Raw genomic sequence first — 19,294 nt, forward strand, 5'->3', positions numbered from 1 at the left:
TGAAAAGTAGCTCGCCTGCAGAAAAAGTGTGGGCACCCCCGATGTAGGATAACAAAGTTATATAACTTCCAATTAGAGTACAATGGTACTAACATTTTACAGTAATGAAAAAATTAAAGTTGATATCCTTTTGAATGTTTACTTGCATTATTATTATATATAATGTTTACATTACATTATAATCAGTGCATAGTTTTTTATAGATTATTTCTTCAGTTTTAGAGCATGATGTAGACAAAAGCTCTGAGTCTGTGCATAAAGCCAAAACATTTTTAAAGTAAATTATTGCATATTGTTCTGTTTTGTGTCACTTCGAGACAAGAATGTTGATTAATTGTCTCAAAGGAACAGGTCTTCCTTATTTTCAGTTTTATGCATCTGTATGTATAAAATACAAATCGCCATTTGAGAGAAAAATCTTAATTAGGTTTTTTTGTCAAAATTGTGCAGCCCTAGTTTCTTGTGTAAAAAAAAAAAATAGTGTCATAAATAGGAAATAAAATAAAACAGAGTGAGTGGTGAGCTCTTCAACTCCCCAAATGAACGCTTTGCCTACCTGAGTACCAAGACTATTAATGTCAATGGGCTCCGTCCAGTCTGTGGTGATGGCATCTTTCGTTGTTTTCAGGAACAGAGTTGGCAGGGCTTCTCTCTGCCTGCAGTCGGGGAAACTAGAAAAGTGGTGGTAGAGCTCATGGTGTACGGAACAATTTGCAGGAAGAGGACAACAGAACACCTCAGTCTTTGGCGTTTCTGGAAAAGACAAATGGTAAATATGAAGTCATATCTCAGGGAGTCTATAGAAATGTAAGGGAAAAGTCTGACTTGTTTCGTCTCACCTTTGACATTCTCCTTAAGCAAGAGTGGGACAGGACACTTGTTGTGCACCAGCATGTGAGGACAAGGATCCTCATTGAGAGTAATGAACGTCACCCCAAGGTGCTCCTGGTACGTCAGGACGACAGCGCTGGAACATAGAAATAAAAACAAACAAAGCCATGAAAAACATTGTCTCAGCCTCTTACAGCCACAGTGATTATCCTACGTCAAATCCCTGAGGTGTGTTCTTTGACAACAGAAGAAATGACGCACTTTTAATATCACAAGACAAGCATTAAACAAAAAAAAGATGAGAAAGAAAAACAGAAGGATCAAAACAAGCTGAGGAACTGACTGGAAACACTGAGGGAGTATTTTTTTCTCCTTTGCTTCATTGCCATTATTTTACAAACATCAAACTGCTTACTTACAGTCGTGTGCCAGCTCGGTTTAATATCATACGCTGTTCTAAATGGATGGTTGCTGCCAGTGAGGGAAACATGCTGCAGTTTACCCACCTGGTGCTCAGGCTGTTCTCTCCAGGAACCGACACACTCTGCCTGGGGAAGTCTGCTCGGACGGGAGTGGGAAGGCTCCATGCAGTGGACCCGACTCTGGCGTCAGGCCTTGATAACGAGCTGAAAAGCAGGCATTTTAAAGGCAGGGGGAACTCCACGTTCCCTTGGTCGCTGGTTTGGAGAAGGTCCCAGCATGGCACTGAGCAGGGTTTGGCTGCAGAGGAGACTTCACATGGAGTCAGAGTGAAGGCTGCTGTCTCTGGTATGGCACAGGCCTGTGCAAAACACAATAAAACACAAATATGTTTCTTAGAAAATGAAAATACAGTGAAAAAATTATGATGAAAATGATTATTGACTGTTTTTTTCCCCCAACTGAGCCTTTTTTGTTCATCTCGTAGCGGAGAAGCACTGGTTTAAAAACACAAGAGCAATGACGTCATATGCTCACCCACCCGCTCTGCCATCTTTTCTTCTGAGATCAGATGCCAGCATTGTTTTACGTACACTACATTGTTGCTCTCATCAGGGACAAGCAGCAGATGAAAGCAAGAAGCGAAACCTGCATCCAATTTTGCATGTTTGTCTAATACCCCTATGAAGTGCCATTGCCTCATATGTGGAAGGACAGAGGGGAGTGAGGACGGGGGGGGGGGCAACATGATCTAAAACGGCTTGCTGCGTCCTTCTAATGCATTTGTGTGGTCGTTATGGTGTGTCTGAGTCATGCACATTGCATTTATGTAGGACATGATGCAGCACCAAACACCAGCACATATTTTACATGGAGAAGATAGCAAAATGATTTATAATGTACCAATACGACGCCTTGTATGAACTGGCATTTAAGTGTTGTTGTGATATACTGCAACTGCATTAAGTGGCAATTTTTGCAGCACAAAATGCATCCTATTATCGTATTTTTCGGACTGTAAGTCACAGTTTTTTTCATAGTTTGGCCGGGGGTGCGACTTATACTCAGGAGCGACTTATGTGTGGAATTATTAACACATTACCGTAAAATATCAAATAATATTTAGCTCATTCACGTAAGAGACTAGACGTATAAGATTTCATGGGATTTAGCGATTAGGAGTGACAGATTGTTTGATAAACGTATAGCATGTTCTATATGTTATAGTTATTTGAATGACTCTTACCATAATATGTTACGTTAACATACCAGGCACGTTCTCAGTTGGTTATTTATGCCTCATATAACGATCACTTATTCAGCCTGTTGTTCACTATTCTTTATTTATTTTAAATTGCCTTTCGAATGTCTATTCTTGGTGTTGGGTTTTATCAAATAAATTTCCCCCCAAAAATGCAACTTATACTCCAGTGCGACTTATATATGTTTTTTTCCTTCTTTATTATGCATTTTCGGCCAGTGCGACTTATACTCCGTAGTAGGGATGTCCGATAATGGCTTTTTGCCGATATCCGATATTCCGATATTGTCCAACTCTTTAATTACCGATACCGATATCAACCGATACCGAAATCAACCGATATATACAGTCGTGGAATTAACACATTATTATACCTAATTTGGAGAACTAGGTATGGTGAAGATAAGGTACTTTTTAAAATTTTTTATAAAATAAAATAAAATAAGACAAAAAATTAAAAACATTTTCTTGAATAAAAAAAGAAAGTAAAACAATATAAAAACAGTTACATTGAAACTAGTAATTAATGAAAATTAGTAAAATTAACTGTTAAAGGTTAGTACTATTAGTGGACCAGCAGCACGCACAATCATGTGTGCTTACGGACTGTATCCCTTGCAGACTGTATTGATATATATTGATATATAATGTAGGAACCAGAATATTAATAACAGAAAGAAACAACCCTTTTGTGTGAATGAGTGTGAATGAGTGTAAATGGGGGATGAAGGTTTTTTGGGTTGGTGCACTAATTGTAAGTGTATCTTGTGTTTTTTATGTTGATTTAATTAAAAAAAACACGATACCGATAATAAAAAAAACAATACCGATAATTTCCTATATTACATTTTAACACATTTATCGGCCGATAATATCGGCCTGCCAATATTATCATCTTTACTCTCTACATATCTACTCCGGAGCGACTTATACTACTGTTTTCAGTAGCGGTGGGACTATCCAGCCACTTATAAGAGAGATTTAATCAGCAATTATCAAATGGCTGCCATTAATCATTATATTTGTAGGATTATCTTTTGTGAAAGACAATATTTAACTACATTGACGAGATCCTCAAAAAGTATGTATTGAGCTGACTTCATGGGTCTCTGCATAAACATGAAAATTTAAGCTCATTACCTGGTTATCGTTTCCCAGCCTGTGGTCAGTCAGCAAAGGTCTGTAGTGTATTGTGTGAGGAGTGTTGTTGACGAGGATTGTTCTGTCCTCAATCTGGAGGATTTGGATGCCATTTTTTACCGTAGACGACACACAGAACTGACACAGCTGTGGAAGAAATGACAGACATAAGTATCAACCAATAACCACAATTTACGTACGCATCATTGTACAAACTTTCCGATTCACAAACCAAATACGAATATGATTTGGTGTACGAATGTTTCATCCACCCATTGTGTGCCTGCAGCCCAGCCATTTTGTGTCAGGCAGCACATTCATTCTCCGGTGCTTACTGCTCATTCATACTGTTGCTGTCAGCTGCTGTGCTACTGTGTACATTTTAAGTGTTTTTAGCCTTTTTACAGCATTTATATAGTTTTTCTAGCTCAATATGAGTCCAAAGAAAGCAATGGACAAGCAATGTGTGGTTTGAAACATTCAGAAAGTATCCACAGCGTTGTTGACACTGCCCCCTCCCCGCTCCCTCTCCCTTCAGCTGGACGCAAAAGAAGATTAACCGTAAAAAGTACATTTTACAGGTGAAACTAAAAAAAATTAACATTGTGTAAAAGTTCATTAATTTCAGTAATTCAACTTTAAATGTAAAACTAATGTGTTACTGTCCATAAACTCATTACATACAAAGTGAAATATGTCAATTTTTTATGTGTTATAGTTTTTGAGGATCATGGTTTACAGTTTTTAAAAATCCCAAATGATCTAAAATTTTAAACTTGAGGTTTTTTTTTAATAAACTGCAAGACATAATCTTTGAAATTATATCAAAAAAAGTATTGAAATATCTTGACTTGCATGTTATGAGCCAATGTCGTAGCAGTTTCACCTTGTAGATATAATTGCTGGTATGAACAAACCTTTGCACTATATTCTAATCTTTTGAGTTTCACCTCATTTTTTTTAATTCCTAATCATTGTAGCAAACCTGGATGTTAAAGTTCAGGAGTTTTGTGATGTTAAACTGAGTGCACCACAGAGCTAGTGACAGTGTGTGTGCATGGCTACAAATGATAACAGTTCAGCTTGTTGTTATTTTGACTTTGTTATTAAATAGACAGCTGAGCCATCACTCCCTTGTTATGTTTGTTAGATACAGTACGGCATAGTACTTTATATTGTGTTCAAAGTGAATAAACTTTTACTAAAGTTTGGACTTTTGTCAAGACCGGAACCCATTATTTATGTTTACATTGTTTCTCATGGAGAAATTTGTTTCAATACATAATCTTTTCTATTTTCAATTGATTGATTGATTGAGACTTTTATTAGTAGGTTGCACAGTGAAGTACATATTCCCAGAGGTGGGTAGTAACGCGCTACATTTACTCCGTTACATCTACTTGAGTAACTTTTGGGATAAATTGTACTTCTAAGAGTAGTTTTAATGCAACATACTTTTACTTTTACTTGAGTATATTTATAGAGAAGAAACGCTACTTTTACTCCGCTACTTTTATCTACATACAGCTCGCTACTCGCTACTATTTTTTATCGATCTGTTAATGCACGCTTTGTTTGTTTTGGTCTGTCAGACAGACCTTCATAGTGCCTGCGTTTCAACAAATACAGTCACTGGTGACGTTCATTCCGTTCCACCAATCAGATGCAGTCACTGGTGACGTTGGACCAATCAAACAGAGCCAGGCGGTCACATGACCTGACTTAAACAAGTTGAAAAAATTATTGGGGTGTTACCATTTAGTGGTCAATTGTACGCAATATATACTCTACTGTGCAATCTACTAATAAAAGTTTTAATCAATCAATCAAAAGTGTGAAGGAAAAAAGACCCTTTTATTTCAACCGTACATCCCGTCAAAAGCCTAAAGACTGACTGCACAGTTCCTGTCTTCACAATAAAAGTGCCGCTCCATCGCGCCTGCGCTTTCAAAACAAGAGTCTCCGAAAGCCAGCGCAAACAAGCTAGCAAGCTACGGAGTTTGCCGCCAATGTATTTCTTGTAAAGTGTATAACAACGAATATGGAAGCTGGACAAATAAGATGCCAAAAATCAACCACTTTCATGTGGTATTAGACAGAAAGGAGGAACTTTTTTCTCCTCCATTTGAAAACGTGGACGCTATCAGCACTACTGTCTGATTCCAATCAATGCAAGTCATCAGAATCAGGTAATACACCAACTTATATTCTTGTCTTCATGAAAGAAAGGAATCTATATGTGTTAAACATGCATGTATATTCATTAAAACACCTTTAACATGTAAACAAAAACGGCAAAATAAATAAATATAAATTATATACTGTATATATATATATATATATATATATATATATATATATATATATATATATATGATATGTGTGTGTGTATGTTACTCATCAGTTACTCAGTACTTGAGTAGTTTTTTCACAACATACTTTTTACTTTTACTCAAGTAAATATTTGGGTGACTACTCCTTACTTTTACTTGAGTAATAAATCTCTAAAGTAACAGTACTCTTACTTGAGTACAATTTCTGGCTACTCTACCCACCTCTGCATATTCCGTACAATTGACCACTAAATGGTAACACCCCAATAAGTTTTTCAACTTGTGTAAGTCGGGGTCCACTTAAATTGATTCATGATACAGATATATACTATCATCATAATACAGTCATCACACAGGATAATCATCAGGGTGTATACATTGAATTATTTACATTATTTACAATTCGGGGTGTAAAGAGGGGACGGGGGGGTAGGTTTGGTTGTTATCATCAGTCATCAACAATTGAGAACAGAGAAATGGATATTGAAACAGTGTAGGTTTGACTTGGTAGGATATGTACAGCAAGTAGTGGACATAGAGAGAGAGAGAGAGAGAGATCAGAAGGCATAAGAAAAATATCTGCATTTGATTGTTTACATTTGATTATTAACAATCCGGGGAGGGTGTTAGTTTAGGGTTGAAGTTGCGGTTTTGAAGGAGAATAGAGATGCCCTTTCTTTTATACCTGTTGGGAGCGCATTCCACATTGATGTGGCATAGAAAGAGAATGAGTTAAGACCTTTGTTGGATCGGAATCTGGGTTTAACGTAGTTAGTGGAGCTCCCCCTGGTGTTGTGGTTATGGCGGTCATTTACGTTAAGGAAGTAGTTTGACATGTACTTCGGTATCAGGGAGGTGTAGCGGATTTTATAGACTAGGCTCAGTGCAAGTTGTTTTACTCTGTCCTCCACCCTGAGCCAGCCCACTTTGGAGAAGTGGGTAGGAGTGAGGTGTGATCTGGGGTGGAGGTCTAGAAGTAATCTGACTAGCTTGTTCTGGGATGTTTGGGGTCTAGATTTGAGGGTTTTGGAGGTGCTAGGGTACCAGGAGGTGCATGCGTAATCGAAAAAGGGTTGAACAAGAGTTCCCGCCAGAACCCTCATAGTGCTTTTGTTGACCAGAGAGGAGATTCTATAGAGAAATCTTGTTCGTTGGCTGACCTTTTTGAAACCCTGTTCAAGAATCAATTAGGTTCATAAATTGAGGTTTCATTGTATTTTTGGCCTCTTCCAGGCTAAGCGATAAACATTTAACAACCTCTTAGCTCATTTGCAGTAATACAGAACGTCACATGCTCGCAGGTGTTTCTCATGTTTTTGTTACTATTTTTCAACAACACGGGCGGGTCAAAATATTACAAACACAGTACGATACAAGGCAGTTCTACATCACTGCAAACTTTGGCTACATTAATGGAGACCATCTGCTGTTGCATTTGTACAAGCAGCATTTTAAAAGCTCTCATTAAATTCTACAGGTGTGCCTAATTCAATGTCCGGTGGGTGTATGCTCCATTTCATCATTCAAGTTTGTCCATGCATGCTATTTGGCAAAAATTCCCAACATTAAAACTTGCAGCAACAAATCTTTCGTGAATATTTCATCGTTCTTTTTTTCCTTTCGTTTTGTCAATTCATTGTACGTTTGATCAAAACTACTTCATATATGTTGGTGGATTCATCAACAAAATCCCTCACCTTCTGCCTTCCAGGGAAAGCTCCCAATCTGATGTCTGCCTGCACAAATCCTTCCTCATCCAAGATTACAACCTCTGAATCTGTGCCCTCCTTCCATCGAGGCGAGGTAAGATCATGGACTAGTTTCAGTGCAGTAGACTTGTGGACTGTGTTAGTTTGAGCCCAATAGATGCCCAGCTGGAAGGCTTCCTACAAGAAAAAAAGGATGGCATGTAATAGGAACGAAACTCTTTTAGAATTGAATAATCCTACAGGGATCAGTAGTTTAAGTGTGTGTGAACACATTAAGTTGATGTATGCAAGGAGTAAAACATCTTCTTCTTCTGCATCATTAAGCCTGGCAGCATTTGCAGCTTGAAACGACCTCTGCTTTTCAAAATTCAAAATACCACTTGCAGAAGACAAGCTGTAGATGGCACCATACCTTGAAGTTAGGCGGTACCATGACCTTGCCGACTGGTATCTGCAGTACGATAGTCTCCCCCTCAAAAAGCCACAGGTCCCACTGGGAGTGATTAGCCAACAGGGCCCAGGGTAGCAGCTCCACCAGCAGTGTGCTCAGGCCCAATTTCCAGCACGATAACTTCACCTGCATAGGACTGTCCCACTGGGCAAGGGCCTCCAGTGCTGAACTATATAAGGGGAGACAAAAAAACTGCTTTAGAATGCCCTCTAGTCACATCTTTTTGATTTTACAACTGTGGCAAATTCAATGAGCTTTTGATGTATGAATTATTACTACTTACTTTACAATATTTTATTACTCTCTCAGGATTAAAAAAAAATAAAAACATACATTTTTGAAGGCGTTTTTTTTTGGATTTAACGAAATACCTTTGTAAAAAAAAAAAAAAATGAAGTAAGATATGTGAACACAATAAAATGTTTTAATAATCTTTAACTATGTGTTTATTGTAAAAGTAGAGGACATGTTTGTTATTGTGTGTGAAAGCTGAGTGGATACATATAAAGGCTTTTAGTGCACATAATATATTTATAAATCCCAAAAAAATAAGCATGCCTACTGCCCGAAAATTCGCTTACCACAAGGGGGTCTGGAAGGTAACCCCTGTGATAATTGAGGGAACACATTGAGCACCCTGACATTGAAAATTACTTTTTTTTTTTTTTTTTTTTTAAACACGAAGAAATTGATATTCACAAAATATTGCTACATTATTAAAAAGACTAAACAAACTAATTTATTTGCACTCAAAAACATGCAGATAAATAACAACTCGGCAGTTCAAATATTGCCAACATCAACTTTGGTGGAAAGATAATCAATCACAATTCACTGAGAAGACAAAATCACAAAGAAATTTTAACAAATATATTAGTCCTTAGTTGTTGCTTGACATCTCCATATTTGTATGCCTGCATGGATATCCTAAAATAGATTGAAAAAATATATATACAGTGGTACCTCAACATAAGAGTGTTCTGAGATAAAAAATGTCTCTTGGATAATTTGCTTCAATTCCAAACATCCCCGCCATGAGGTGGCGTAGGAAATGTCACAGTGAACCCCCTTAAGATCCACCCAAAACATCTGGTCTTACTCACTAGTATTAGCTTAGAGCTCGAGATCGACATAACTTTGTTTTTCCAACCATGGTAAGGAAGAAAGTGAGTGTGAAGGACAGTGCTGAGAAGAAGTGGATGATATTCATTACATTAAAAAAAAAAGAAATCATCAAGAACATGACCAAGTGTGTAGCCAACTTGCTAATCTACACCATATCAAAGCAGAATGAGTCTAACGCTAGCCAAGAATGTTAAAATAATATCTAAACGGTGGACATTTATCCATGAAAATATGGAAAAGCTGCTGATGGTGTGTTTTCCGGCGAAGTAGCAGGAAGAAGATAACGTAGAAGTCCACTCTCCAAGGTAAATGCTGCAAATAATTATTATTAGTTCATAAAACTACTGTAATTATTATTTTATTTTTCTCTCTCCTTTATTTACCCAGGTCAGGGGTCGGCAACCCGCGGCTCTAGAGCCGCATGCGGCTCTTTAGCGCCGCCCTAGTGGCTCTCTAGAGCTTTTTCAGAAATGTATGAAAAATGGAAAAAGATGAGGAGAAAAAAATAAATTTTTTGTTTTAATATGGTTTCTGTAGGAGGACAAACATGACACAAACCTCCCTAATTGTTATAAAGCACACTGTTTATATTAAACATGCTTCACTGATTCCAGTATTTGGCGAGCGCCGTTTTGTCCTACTAATTTTGGCGGTCCTTGAACTCACCGTAGTTTGTTTACATGTATAACTTTCTCCGACTTTCTAGGACGTGTTTTATGCCACTTCTTTTTCTCTCTCATTTTGTCCACCAAACTCTTAAGGTTGTGCATGAAAGGTGAGTTTTGTTGATGTTATTGACTTGTTGGAGTGCTAATCAGACATATTTGGTCACTGGATGACTGCAAGCTAATCGATGCTAACATGCTATTTAGGCTAGCTATATGTACATATTGCATCATTATGCCTCATTTGTAGGTATATTTGAGGTCATTTAGTTTCCTTTAAGTCATCTTAATTCAATTTATATCTCATGACACACTATCTGTATGTAATATGGCTTTTAATTTTTTGCGGCTCCAAACAGATTTTTTTTTTGTATTTTTGGTCCAATATGGCTCTTTCAACATTTTGGGTTGCCGACCCCTGACCCAGGTAAAAACTCGTTGAGATTAAAATGTCTTTTACAATAACGACCTTGGCCAAGAGAGCAACAAAAACAAGTTTCATAATTACATATGACAACAACAAAAACAGTAGCAGTCACACACTAGTTAAAAGCACATTAGTATTATATTATATTGTATTTATACTGTATGTTTAATCTAAAAGTTTGGTTTTCAAATTAAAAGGCATATTACATGTTAAAGTACCAATAAAATGGAAAGGCAAGTTGCCTCTATATTGAAGCTATTATCATATATGTCTGATTTATGACACCAAAAGACTTCCAAAGTTTGCTATTAAATAGATATGATCAAAATAGTATCAATCTCACAGAGATTCCCTAGCCATTTTGAGAGTTAATGAGGAAATGATCCGTGACAGAGTTAGGAGCCAGGGATCCCTTCCCATTAACAACAATGCTAATCAGGCAGGATTTGTGAGAGCCAACAACGATAATTTTGAGAAAAATTATGATCCAGAACCTTAGAGTTTTGAGCCCGAACACAAAGAGGATGAGCGATAAGTTTTAATAGCCGAGTGATAAACAGATGTAGCTTTATTGAAACACTGTAAGATCAGCAGCATTGCAAGGTGCTTTGTGGTTAGAGTGTCCGCCCTGAGATCGGTAGGTTTTGAGTTCAAACCCCGGCCGAGTCATACCAAAAACTATAAAAATGGGACCTCCCTGCTTGACACCTAGCATCAAGGGTAGGAATTGGGGGATAAATCACCAAAAAATATTACTGGGCGTGGCCACCGCTGCTGCTCACTGCTCCTCTCACCTCCCAGTGGGTGATCAAGGGTGATGGGTCAAATGCAGAGAATAATTTCACCACACCTAGTGTGTGTGTGACAATCATTGGCACTTTAACTCAAACATACAAACAAACTATCAGAAACGCTCAAATAATCCTGTTTAGATGAAGAATCAATCACAATCCTCACGGAGGGTTAAAAAAAAGTTGCCGCAACAAGCATCTTTTTGCGTCTTTTTCGCCATCTGGAGGGCGTTTGTCTTTGTCTCTGTCTACTACCGTGTCCTGGGCATGACGTTAAAGTGCATCCGGCAGTGGAGGCTCCTCTATGGGGTCTTGGGGCACTAGGAGGTTCAATCCCCACCTAGTACCAACCTCGTCATGTCCGTTGTGTCCTGAGCAAGACACTTCACCCTTGCTCCTGATGGCTGCTGGTTAGCGCCTTGCATGGCAGCTCCCGCCATCAGTGTGTGAATGTGTGTGTGAATGGGTAAATGTGGAAGTAGTGTCAAAGCGCTTTGAGTACCTTGAAGGTAGAAAAGCGCTATACAAGTACAACCCATTTATCATTTATCATTTAGGAGGTTAACCCCTTTACTACTGTTACCCCAGGTGGCCCTTGGCAAAGGCCTAGTACCTGACTTCCCCCTCAACGGCGGAGCAGGTGGAAGACGGTAGATTTAAGAACTACCACAACGGCTGCGATGGCGGATGAAGGCTGCAGCAGAAAAGGGTCCCCAGTCGTCTTGGACTCCATGCCACTGGACCCTGACCCGATTCTGTCAAGGACCGTGTGGTGACTGTCTGTGCACCAGTCTCCCCACGTTAAACTGAGTTACGCACAGGCATCCTCCATAAAGGGATACACCCCTACCAGGAGGATCGTTACACTCTTTCGAGTGAAAGCCGATGATGATGTCTACTACCAGGTGAGAGATGCATGAATTATAATGTAGAATTTACTTTGAGCAAGTTTGAGATGAAGCAGAAGTAGGCATAGCGTAAATGAGCATTAGCTCACTGCTATCAATGCGCAGCTAAAATGGATTAAGTAAAGAAGTTAAAAATTGTACTCATATGATCCAGAGGTTGTTCAAAATAATAGTGCTTACAAAGTACACAGAAGAAGAATTATGAGAAATATTTCCAACCTTATTGGAAATAAGATATTCTTCATCTCAGTATGTTAATAATGACTGAATTAATTAATTAAATATTACAAAACTGTTGTGTATACTAATTCATAGATGTTATTTTATTATATAAAAAGGTCAGTAAATGATTCTATATATTTGTAAACACAAGGGAATTGGGAAAGGGGTAGGATTAAATAAACTTTGCTTCTTCCTACTACTTTTCGGGCATGATGTAAAATGAAATGATATTAAATTGTGTGATGTATTATGCTGTAAGTGTGTTCATGTTCGAAATAAACTAAAGAAAGAAAGAAAGAAGAAAATAGTCTGTCTGCGTTAGCGCTTATAATAACAATATTACTCATATTTGGTTAATTTTCAGGTTACAATGTGCAAATGGCGTATTGTTGGCGGTTTCTGGATGTTTTTTAGCGGGTATAATGGCCGCAATAGAGGATCGTCGATCTGTTGACTCAATTGTTTGCTATTGATTTACGATTTTAAATGCATTAAAAAAGCCAAGCATATGTGTTCTTGTCTTACATAAGGATTGTGAATGACAAACAGCACATCTATTTCCAATGTTTGCGTATTTCCAGTAAGACTGATCTAATAACATAGTCAGAGTGCAGAAGCGTTATTACAAAGATGCAGAATCTACAGAAATTGCCGAAGATATTCAGAGCGGAATATTTCAAATGGCTGACTAAATTTGTGGCATTTTGTGATGTTTAGACAGTATTTTCACTTTACGGATTGCAATTTCAATTGGATATGGTTTAATGGATACAATGAAACACAATTAAACATATTGTTTTTTCCACTGTAGTGGTACTTCAACATTGTGACGTTTTAGGGGGCCAAGCATGGATTCAATTGAATTAAACTAACTTCAATGAGAGACATTGATTTGAAATGCAAGTGTTTTGAGATAAGAGCTCCGTCACAGAACCAATTAGAGCAGTGGTTCTTAACCTTATTGGAGGTACCGAACCCCACCAGTATCATATGCACATTCACCGAACCCTTCTTTAGTGAAAAATAAAATGTTTTTTTTTTTTCAAATTCAAGACAAAGTTATATGAATTTTTACTGGTGCACAAAATGAACCGTGCATGAACATCACCTTGTTCAAAGAACAAAACAAACACAGTGCATGAACTCGCAACAAATTACACACCTGCAAATCAGTTTGACTTGACTTGACGTGAGCACATCACCCCTATTTTAGCATCCCTTCACTGGCTCCCTGTGCGTTATCGAATCAATTTTAAACTCCTTTTATTTGTTTTTAAATGTCTAAACAACCTCGCGCCAACCTATCTCTCCGACCTCCTTCAGCCTTACTGCCCCACCCGATCCTTAAGATCAGCCGATCAGCTGCTGTTGACGGTCCTTGACACAAGGCTGAAGCTTAGAGGTGACAGAGCTTTCGCCGTTGCTGCTCCCAAGCTCTGGAACGACCTACCTCTGAGTGTTAGACAAGCCTCCTCTCTTCCTGTTTTTAAATCTCTCTTAAAAACATACTTTTATTCCATGGCTTTTAACACTGAGTGATATCCATCATGCAATGGCGCCCCATAATACACCTGCTGTGAACCTGTTTTTATGTTTTTATGTTTTTATTTATTCTATTTAATTTATTTATTTTTTATCGTTTTCTGTTTGTGTTGTGTTGTGTTTGCTCGGTACTCGTTTTATCTTTTAACCTGCCCATTGTACAGCACTTTGGCTACTCCTGTGGTAAATTTTAAATGTGCTTTATAAATAAAGTTGATTTGATTTGATTTGATTTGATTTGACTTCTGTTGTTGCCGTATACATAATATGCCAATAGGGAGAAGTTTTTATGTACACGATGAGTCGGGTGTGGCTTGACCTCCGCGGCAGAGGCTCCACTGAACCCTTTAGTGATGGGATCGGCAGTTCTTTTGACTGTACTGAATCACTAGAATCAGTTCCTTAAATTGAGTCATTCAAAAAATGTGTTCACTGAACACATACATTGACATATACAGTATATCATTTATATTTATTTATTTTGCCGTTTTTGTTTGCATGTTAAAGGTGTTTTAATGAATATACATGCATGTTTAACACATATAGATTCCTTTCTTTCATGAAGACAAGAATATAAGTTGGTGTATTACCTGATTCTGATGACTTGCATTGATTGTAATCAGACAGTAGTGCTGATAACGTCAACGTTTTCAAATAGAGGAGAAAAAAAGTTCCTCCTTTCTGTCTAATACCACATGAAAGTGGTTGGTTTTTGGCATCTTATTTGTCCACCTTCCATATTCGTTTTTATACACTTTACAAGAAATACATTGGCGGCAAACTCCGTAGCTTGCTAGCTTGTTTGCGCTGGCTTTCGGAGACTCTTATTTTGAAAGCGCAGGCGCGATGGAGCGGCACTTTTATTGTGAAGACAGGAACTGTGCAGTCAGTCTTTAGGATTTTGATGGGATGTACGGTTGAAATGGAAAAGGGTCTTTTTTCCTTCACACTTTTGATTGATTGGAACTTTTATTAGTAGATTGCACAGTACAGTACATATTCCGTACAAATGACCACTAAATGGTAACACCCGAATAAGTTTTTCAACTTGTTTAAGTCAGGTCATGTGACCCCTGGCTCTGTTTGATTGGTCCAACGTCACCAGTGACGGCATCTGATTGGTGGAACGGAGTGAACGTCACCAGTGACTGTATTTGTTGAAACGCAGGCACTTTGAAGGTCTGTCTGACAGACCAAAACAAACAAAGCGTGCATTAACAGATCGATAAAAATTAGTAGCGAGTAGCGAGCTGAATGTAGATAAAAGTAGCGGAGTAAAAGTAGCGTTTCTTCTCTATAAATATACTCAAGTAAAAGTAAAAGTATGTTGCATTAAAACTACTCTTAGAAGTACAATTTATCCCAAAAGTTACTCAAGTAGATGTAACGGAGTAAATGTAGTGCGTTACTACCCACCTCTGGTCAGTTCGCGAACGACACTAGCCCTCAGCACCCAATGAACGACGCGCACAGTGACTGAACGAGAGCCTCAATGTGACGTCCTCCTCCGCGACACAGTCAGTTCTCTGTGTCAGTAGGTTCGCGAGTCCTGATTCTGTCGTTCACTGAGTGATTCATGTCGTTAATCCGCGGTGAACGAATCGTTCGCTCAGTCCCTCCCCCCGCCCCCATGATGAGTAGCTGGCTGCGTCGTTCGCCGACGTCGAGGGTTCAGTGAGTCACAGAATGCGCCAGTTCCACTCATACCGGCATGGTCGCGGCGGAGCTCAACTGAACTGAGAAAGGAACGAATCAGTTCATGAAGTGATTCGGTTCAGTACGTTCACTCAAAAGATTCGTTCGTTCGAACGACACAACATTAGAACCCTTGAGGCCGACTCACCGAACCCCTAGGGTTCGATCGAACCCAGGTTAAGAAACACTGAATTAGAGCTTGTAAATTGAGGCACTACTGTAGGAAAAAACAGCTTTTCAATAGCTGTCCACAGTAGTGACCACGATGCATCGCAAGGTTTGAACCAAATAGAAGCAGTAATAATAATGTAACATGGTTTGATTCTAACAACATATGAGGGGAACTTTTAGCACTGACAATGTTAAAGGGGAACGGCACTTTTTTGGAAGTTTGCCTCTTGTTCACAACCATTATGAAAGACAAGAAGACAAAGACATAAGTATTAACCCACATTTCATGTTTTGTTTGTACACAGCTAGCCAGACAGCATATGCACTGTAGTTGTAATAAGACGCATGACGTGCTGCGTGTGTCATGGTCAATATTATAGTGACTCACTCGATGGACAGTTGTCTGTTTGGTCCAGCTGGCCGGGGAAGTTTTTTCCGGTTAATTATGGGTAAGCACGCCATTTTATGTCGAAATAGCTTGGCTTCAAGTTCCACATTTTGCAATGAACTTTTATCTCACTTTCTCAGCTTCCGTCTGCTCCGACGTCTCACTCTTTTTCTTCGTGCTGGCTTCATAAATTTAAATTCAAAAAGATGAGGTTGTAAATCTGCATTTGTCCAAAAATAGTCATCTTCGTTGTTTGTTACCGAATCTGTGTTTGTATCCGGAAGGGGTTGTTGCCAGAAGTCGGACATGTGCTGCTATGGAAACGGAAATAAATGCGCCGAATAATTAGTTCCGGCAATGATTAAAATGACCAAAAATACAGTGAATGTAGTACATATTACATATTGTTATGAATCCGCCTGATTGTAGCTGAGATAGGCTCCAGCGCCTCCCGCGACCCCGAAGGGAATAAGCGGTAGAAAATGGATGGATGGAGGGTGTCTGTTACTACATTATGTATAGACTTGCAGTGTAAAACGTTGATGGAGAGTTTAAAAGCTGTTTTAGAGGGCTTTGAAGGCTACACTGGTGACCGTACTTGCCAACCCTCCCGATTTTCCCCGGGAGACTCCCGAATGTCAGTGCCCCGCCCGAAAATCTCCCGGGACAACCATTCTCCTGAATTTCTCCCGATTTCCACCCAGACAACAATATTGGGGGCTTGCCTTAAAGGCACTGCCTTTACGTGCCGGCACAGTCACATAATATCTGCGGCTCGCCGCACACACAAGTGAATGCAAGGCATTCTTGGTCAACAGCCATACCTGTATATATATATATATACACACATATATATATATATATACAGTCAAGAAAATAAGTATTTGAACACCCTGCTATTTTGCAAGTTCTCCCACTTCGAAATCATGGAGGGGTCTGAAATTTTCACGGTAGGTGCATGTCCACTGTATGAGAGATAACCTAAAAAGAAAAATTCAGAAATCACAATCTATGATTTTTTAACAATTTATTCGTCTGATACAGCTGAAAATAAGTATTTGAACACCTGTCTATCAGCTAGAATTCTGACCCTCAAAGACCTGTTAGTCCGCCTTTAAAAGTCCTCCTCCACTCCAATGTATTATCCTGAATCAGATGCACCTGTGTGAGGTCGTTACCTGCATAAAGACACCTGTCCACCCCATACAATCAGTAAGACCCAAACATTCAGCATGGCTAAGACCAAAGAGCTGTCCAAAGACACCAGAGACAAAATTGTACAACTCCACAAGGATGGAAAGGGCTACAGAGAAATTGCCAAGCAGCTTGGTGAAAAAAGGTCCACTGTTGGAGCAATCATTAGAAAATGAAAGAAGCTAAACATGACGGTCAATCTCAATGGGAGTGGAGCCCCATGCAAGATATCACCTGGTGGGGTCTCAATGATGCTAAGAAAGGTGAGGAATCAGCCCAAGACTACACGGCAGGACTTGGTCAATGACCTGAAAAGAGCTGGGACCACTGTTTCCATGGTCACTGTTGGTAATACACTAAGACGTCATGCTTTGAAATCATGCATGGCACGGAAGGTTCCCCTGCTTGAACCAGCACATGTTAAGGCCCGTCTTAAGTTTGCCAATGACCATTTGGATGATCCAGAAGAGTCATGGGAGAAAGTTTTGTGGACAGATGAGCCCAAAATTGACCTTTTTGGTCATAATTCCACTATGCGTGTTTGGAGGAAGAAGAATGATGCGTACCATCCCAAGAACACCATCCCTACTGTGAAGCATGGGGGTGGTAGCATCATGCTTTGGGGGTGTTTTTCTGCTCATGGGACAGGACGACTGTACTGTACTAAGGAGAGGATGACTGCAGCCATGTATTGTGAGATTTTGGCCAAAAACCTCCTTCCTTCAGTCAGATCATTGAAGATGAGTCGTGGATGGATCTTCCAACATGACAATGACCCAAAGCACACAGCCAGGAAAACCAAGATCTGGCTTCGTAAGAACCATATCAAGGTTCTGGAGTGGCCTAGCCAGTCTCCAGACCTAAATCCAATTGAAAATCTTTGGAGGGAGCTGAAAGTCTGTGTTACTCAGCGACAGCCCAGAAACCTGACTGATCTAGAGAAGATCTGTGTGGAGGAGTGGGCCAAAATCCCTCCTGCAGTCTGTGCAAACCTGGTGAAGAACTACAGGAAACGTTTGAACTCTGTAATTGCAAACAAAGGCTACTCTACCAAATATTAATGTTGGTGTTCAAATACTTATTTTCAGCTGTATCACACATATAAATTGTTAAAAAAATCATAGATTGTGATTTCCGGATTTTTCTTTTTAGGTTATCTCTCATACAGTGGACATGCACCTACCATGAAAATTTCAGACCCCTCCATGATTTCTAAGGGGGAGAACTTGCAAAATAGCAGGGTGTTCAAATACTTATTTTCTTGACTGTATATATATGTGTATATATATATATATATATATATATATATATATATATATATATATATATATATATATATATACATATATATATACATATACACATATATATATACACACATATATATATATAGATATATATATATATACACACACATATATATATATATATATATATATATATATATATACAGCCTGGCGGGCCAAATTTTTTTAACCCAATGCGGCCCCCAAGTCAAAAAGTTTGGGGACCCCTGCCGTAGAGGTTAGCCAAGTGTTGGGCTCATAAATCACTAAGCAAAAAAAGTACAGTATATAGTCAAATAATTACTGTATTTTTAACACTTGTCACAGTGAAGCTGAGTGTGCTGCTGTGATGAAAACACACCCACAGAGCATGTGGTGTGCCTTCCCTATAGAGTGTTGGTTTAATTATTGTAACACATGCCTTTTCTGAACCGAGGTCTCGTGTGATTTGCTGTCTTGCGTGATGTTATGCATATATATGTGGTTCAAACTTGAAAGTTCTGTGCGACTTCAAGGCATATTTCTAATCGCTCAAATTCCGATTGCACAATCCTTGTGGGTATTCAGCATTCGAGGTTCTGCTGTATGTATATGGTCCCAGGCAGGGAGTCCAGTTGGTTAGTTGTCAGGGGCACTGAGACCTTTTTTAGACGAGCCGCCCGCTATCAAAACATATATGTGCTATCAACATAAGTGAAAATATGCACAACCATTGTCCAAGCTAAGGGGCTCGAG

At 38.9% G+C, this 19,294-nt stretch overlaps 1 protein-coding gene across 3 annotated transcripts in view; it reads right to left on the reverse strand.

Moving 5' to 3' along the window:
• LOC133595948 (intermembrane lipid transfer protein VPS13B-like) overlaps nt 1-19,294 on the reverse strand; it is a 672,020-nt gene that overhangs the window by 48,404 nt on the left and 604,322 nt on the right. For all 3 annotated transcript variants that reach the window (XM_061948790.2, XM_061948782.2, XM_061948793.2), the window contains exons 52-57: nt 8,107-8,314; nt 7,683-7,871; nt 3,653-3,799; nt 1,338-1,612; nt 840-967; nt 557-753 (exon numbers count right to left, since the gene is read on the reverse strand). In XM_061948790.2, the coding sequence (XP_061804774.2) occupies nt 557-753; nt 840-967; nt 1,338-1,612; nt 3,653-3,799; nt 7,683-7,871; nt 8,107-8,314 (1,144 nt within the window). The remainder of the gene's footprint in view (nt 1-556; nt 754-839; nt 968-1,337; nt 1,613-3,652; nt 3,800-7,682; nt 7,872-8,106; nt 8,315-19,294) is intronic.

This window comes from Nerophis lumbriciformis, linkage group LG04 (genome assembly GCF_033978685.3).
Source record: "Nerophis lumbriciformis linkage group LG04, RoL_Nlum_v2.1, whole genome shotgun sequence".
Lineage (NCBI taxonomy): Eukaryota > Metazoa > Chordata > Actinopteri > Syngnathiformes > Syngnathidae > Nerophis > Nerophis lumbriciformis.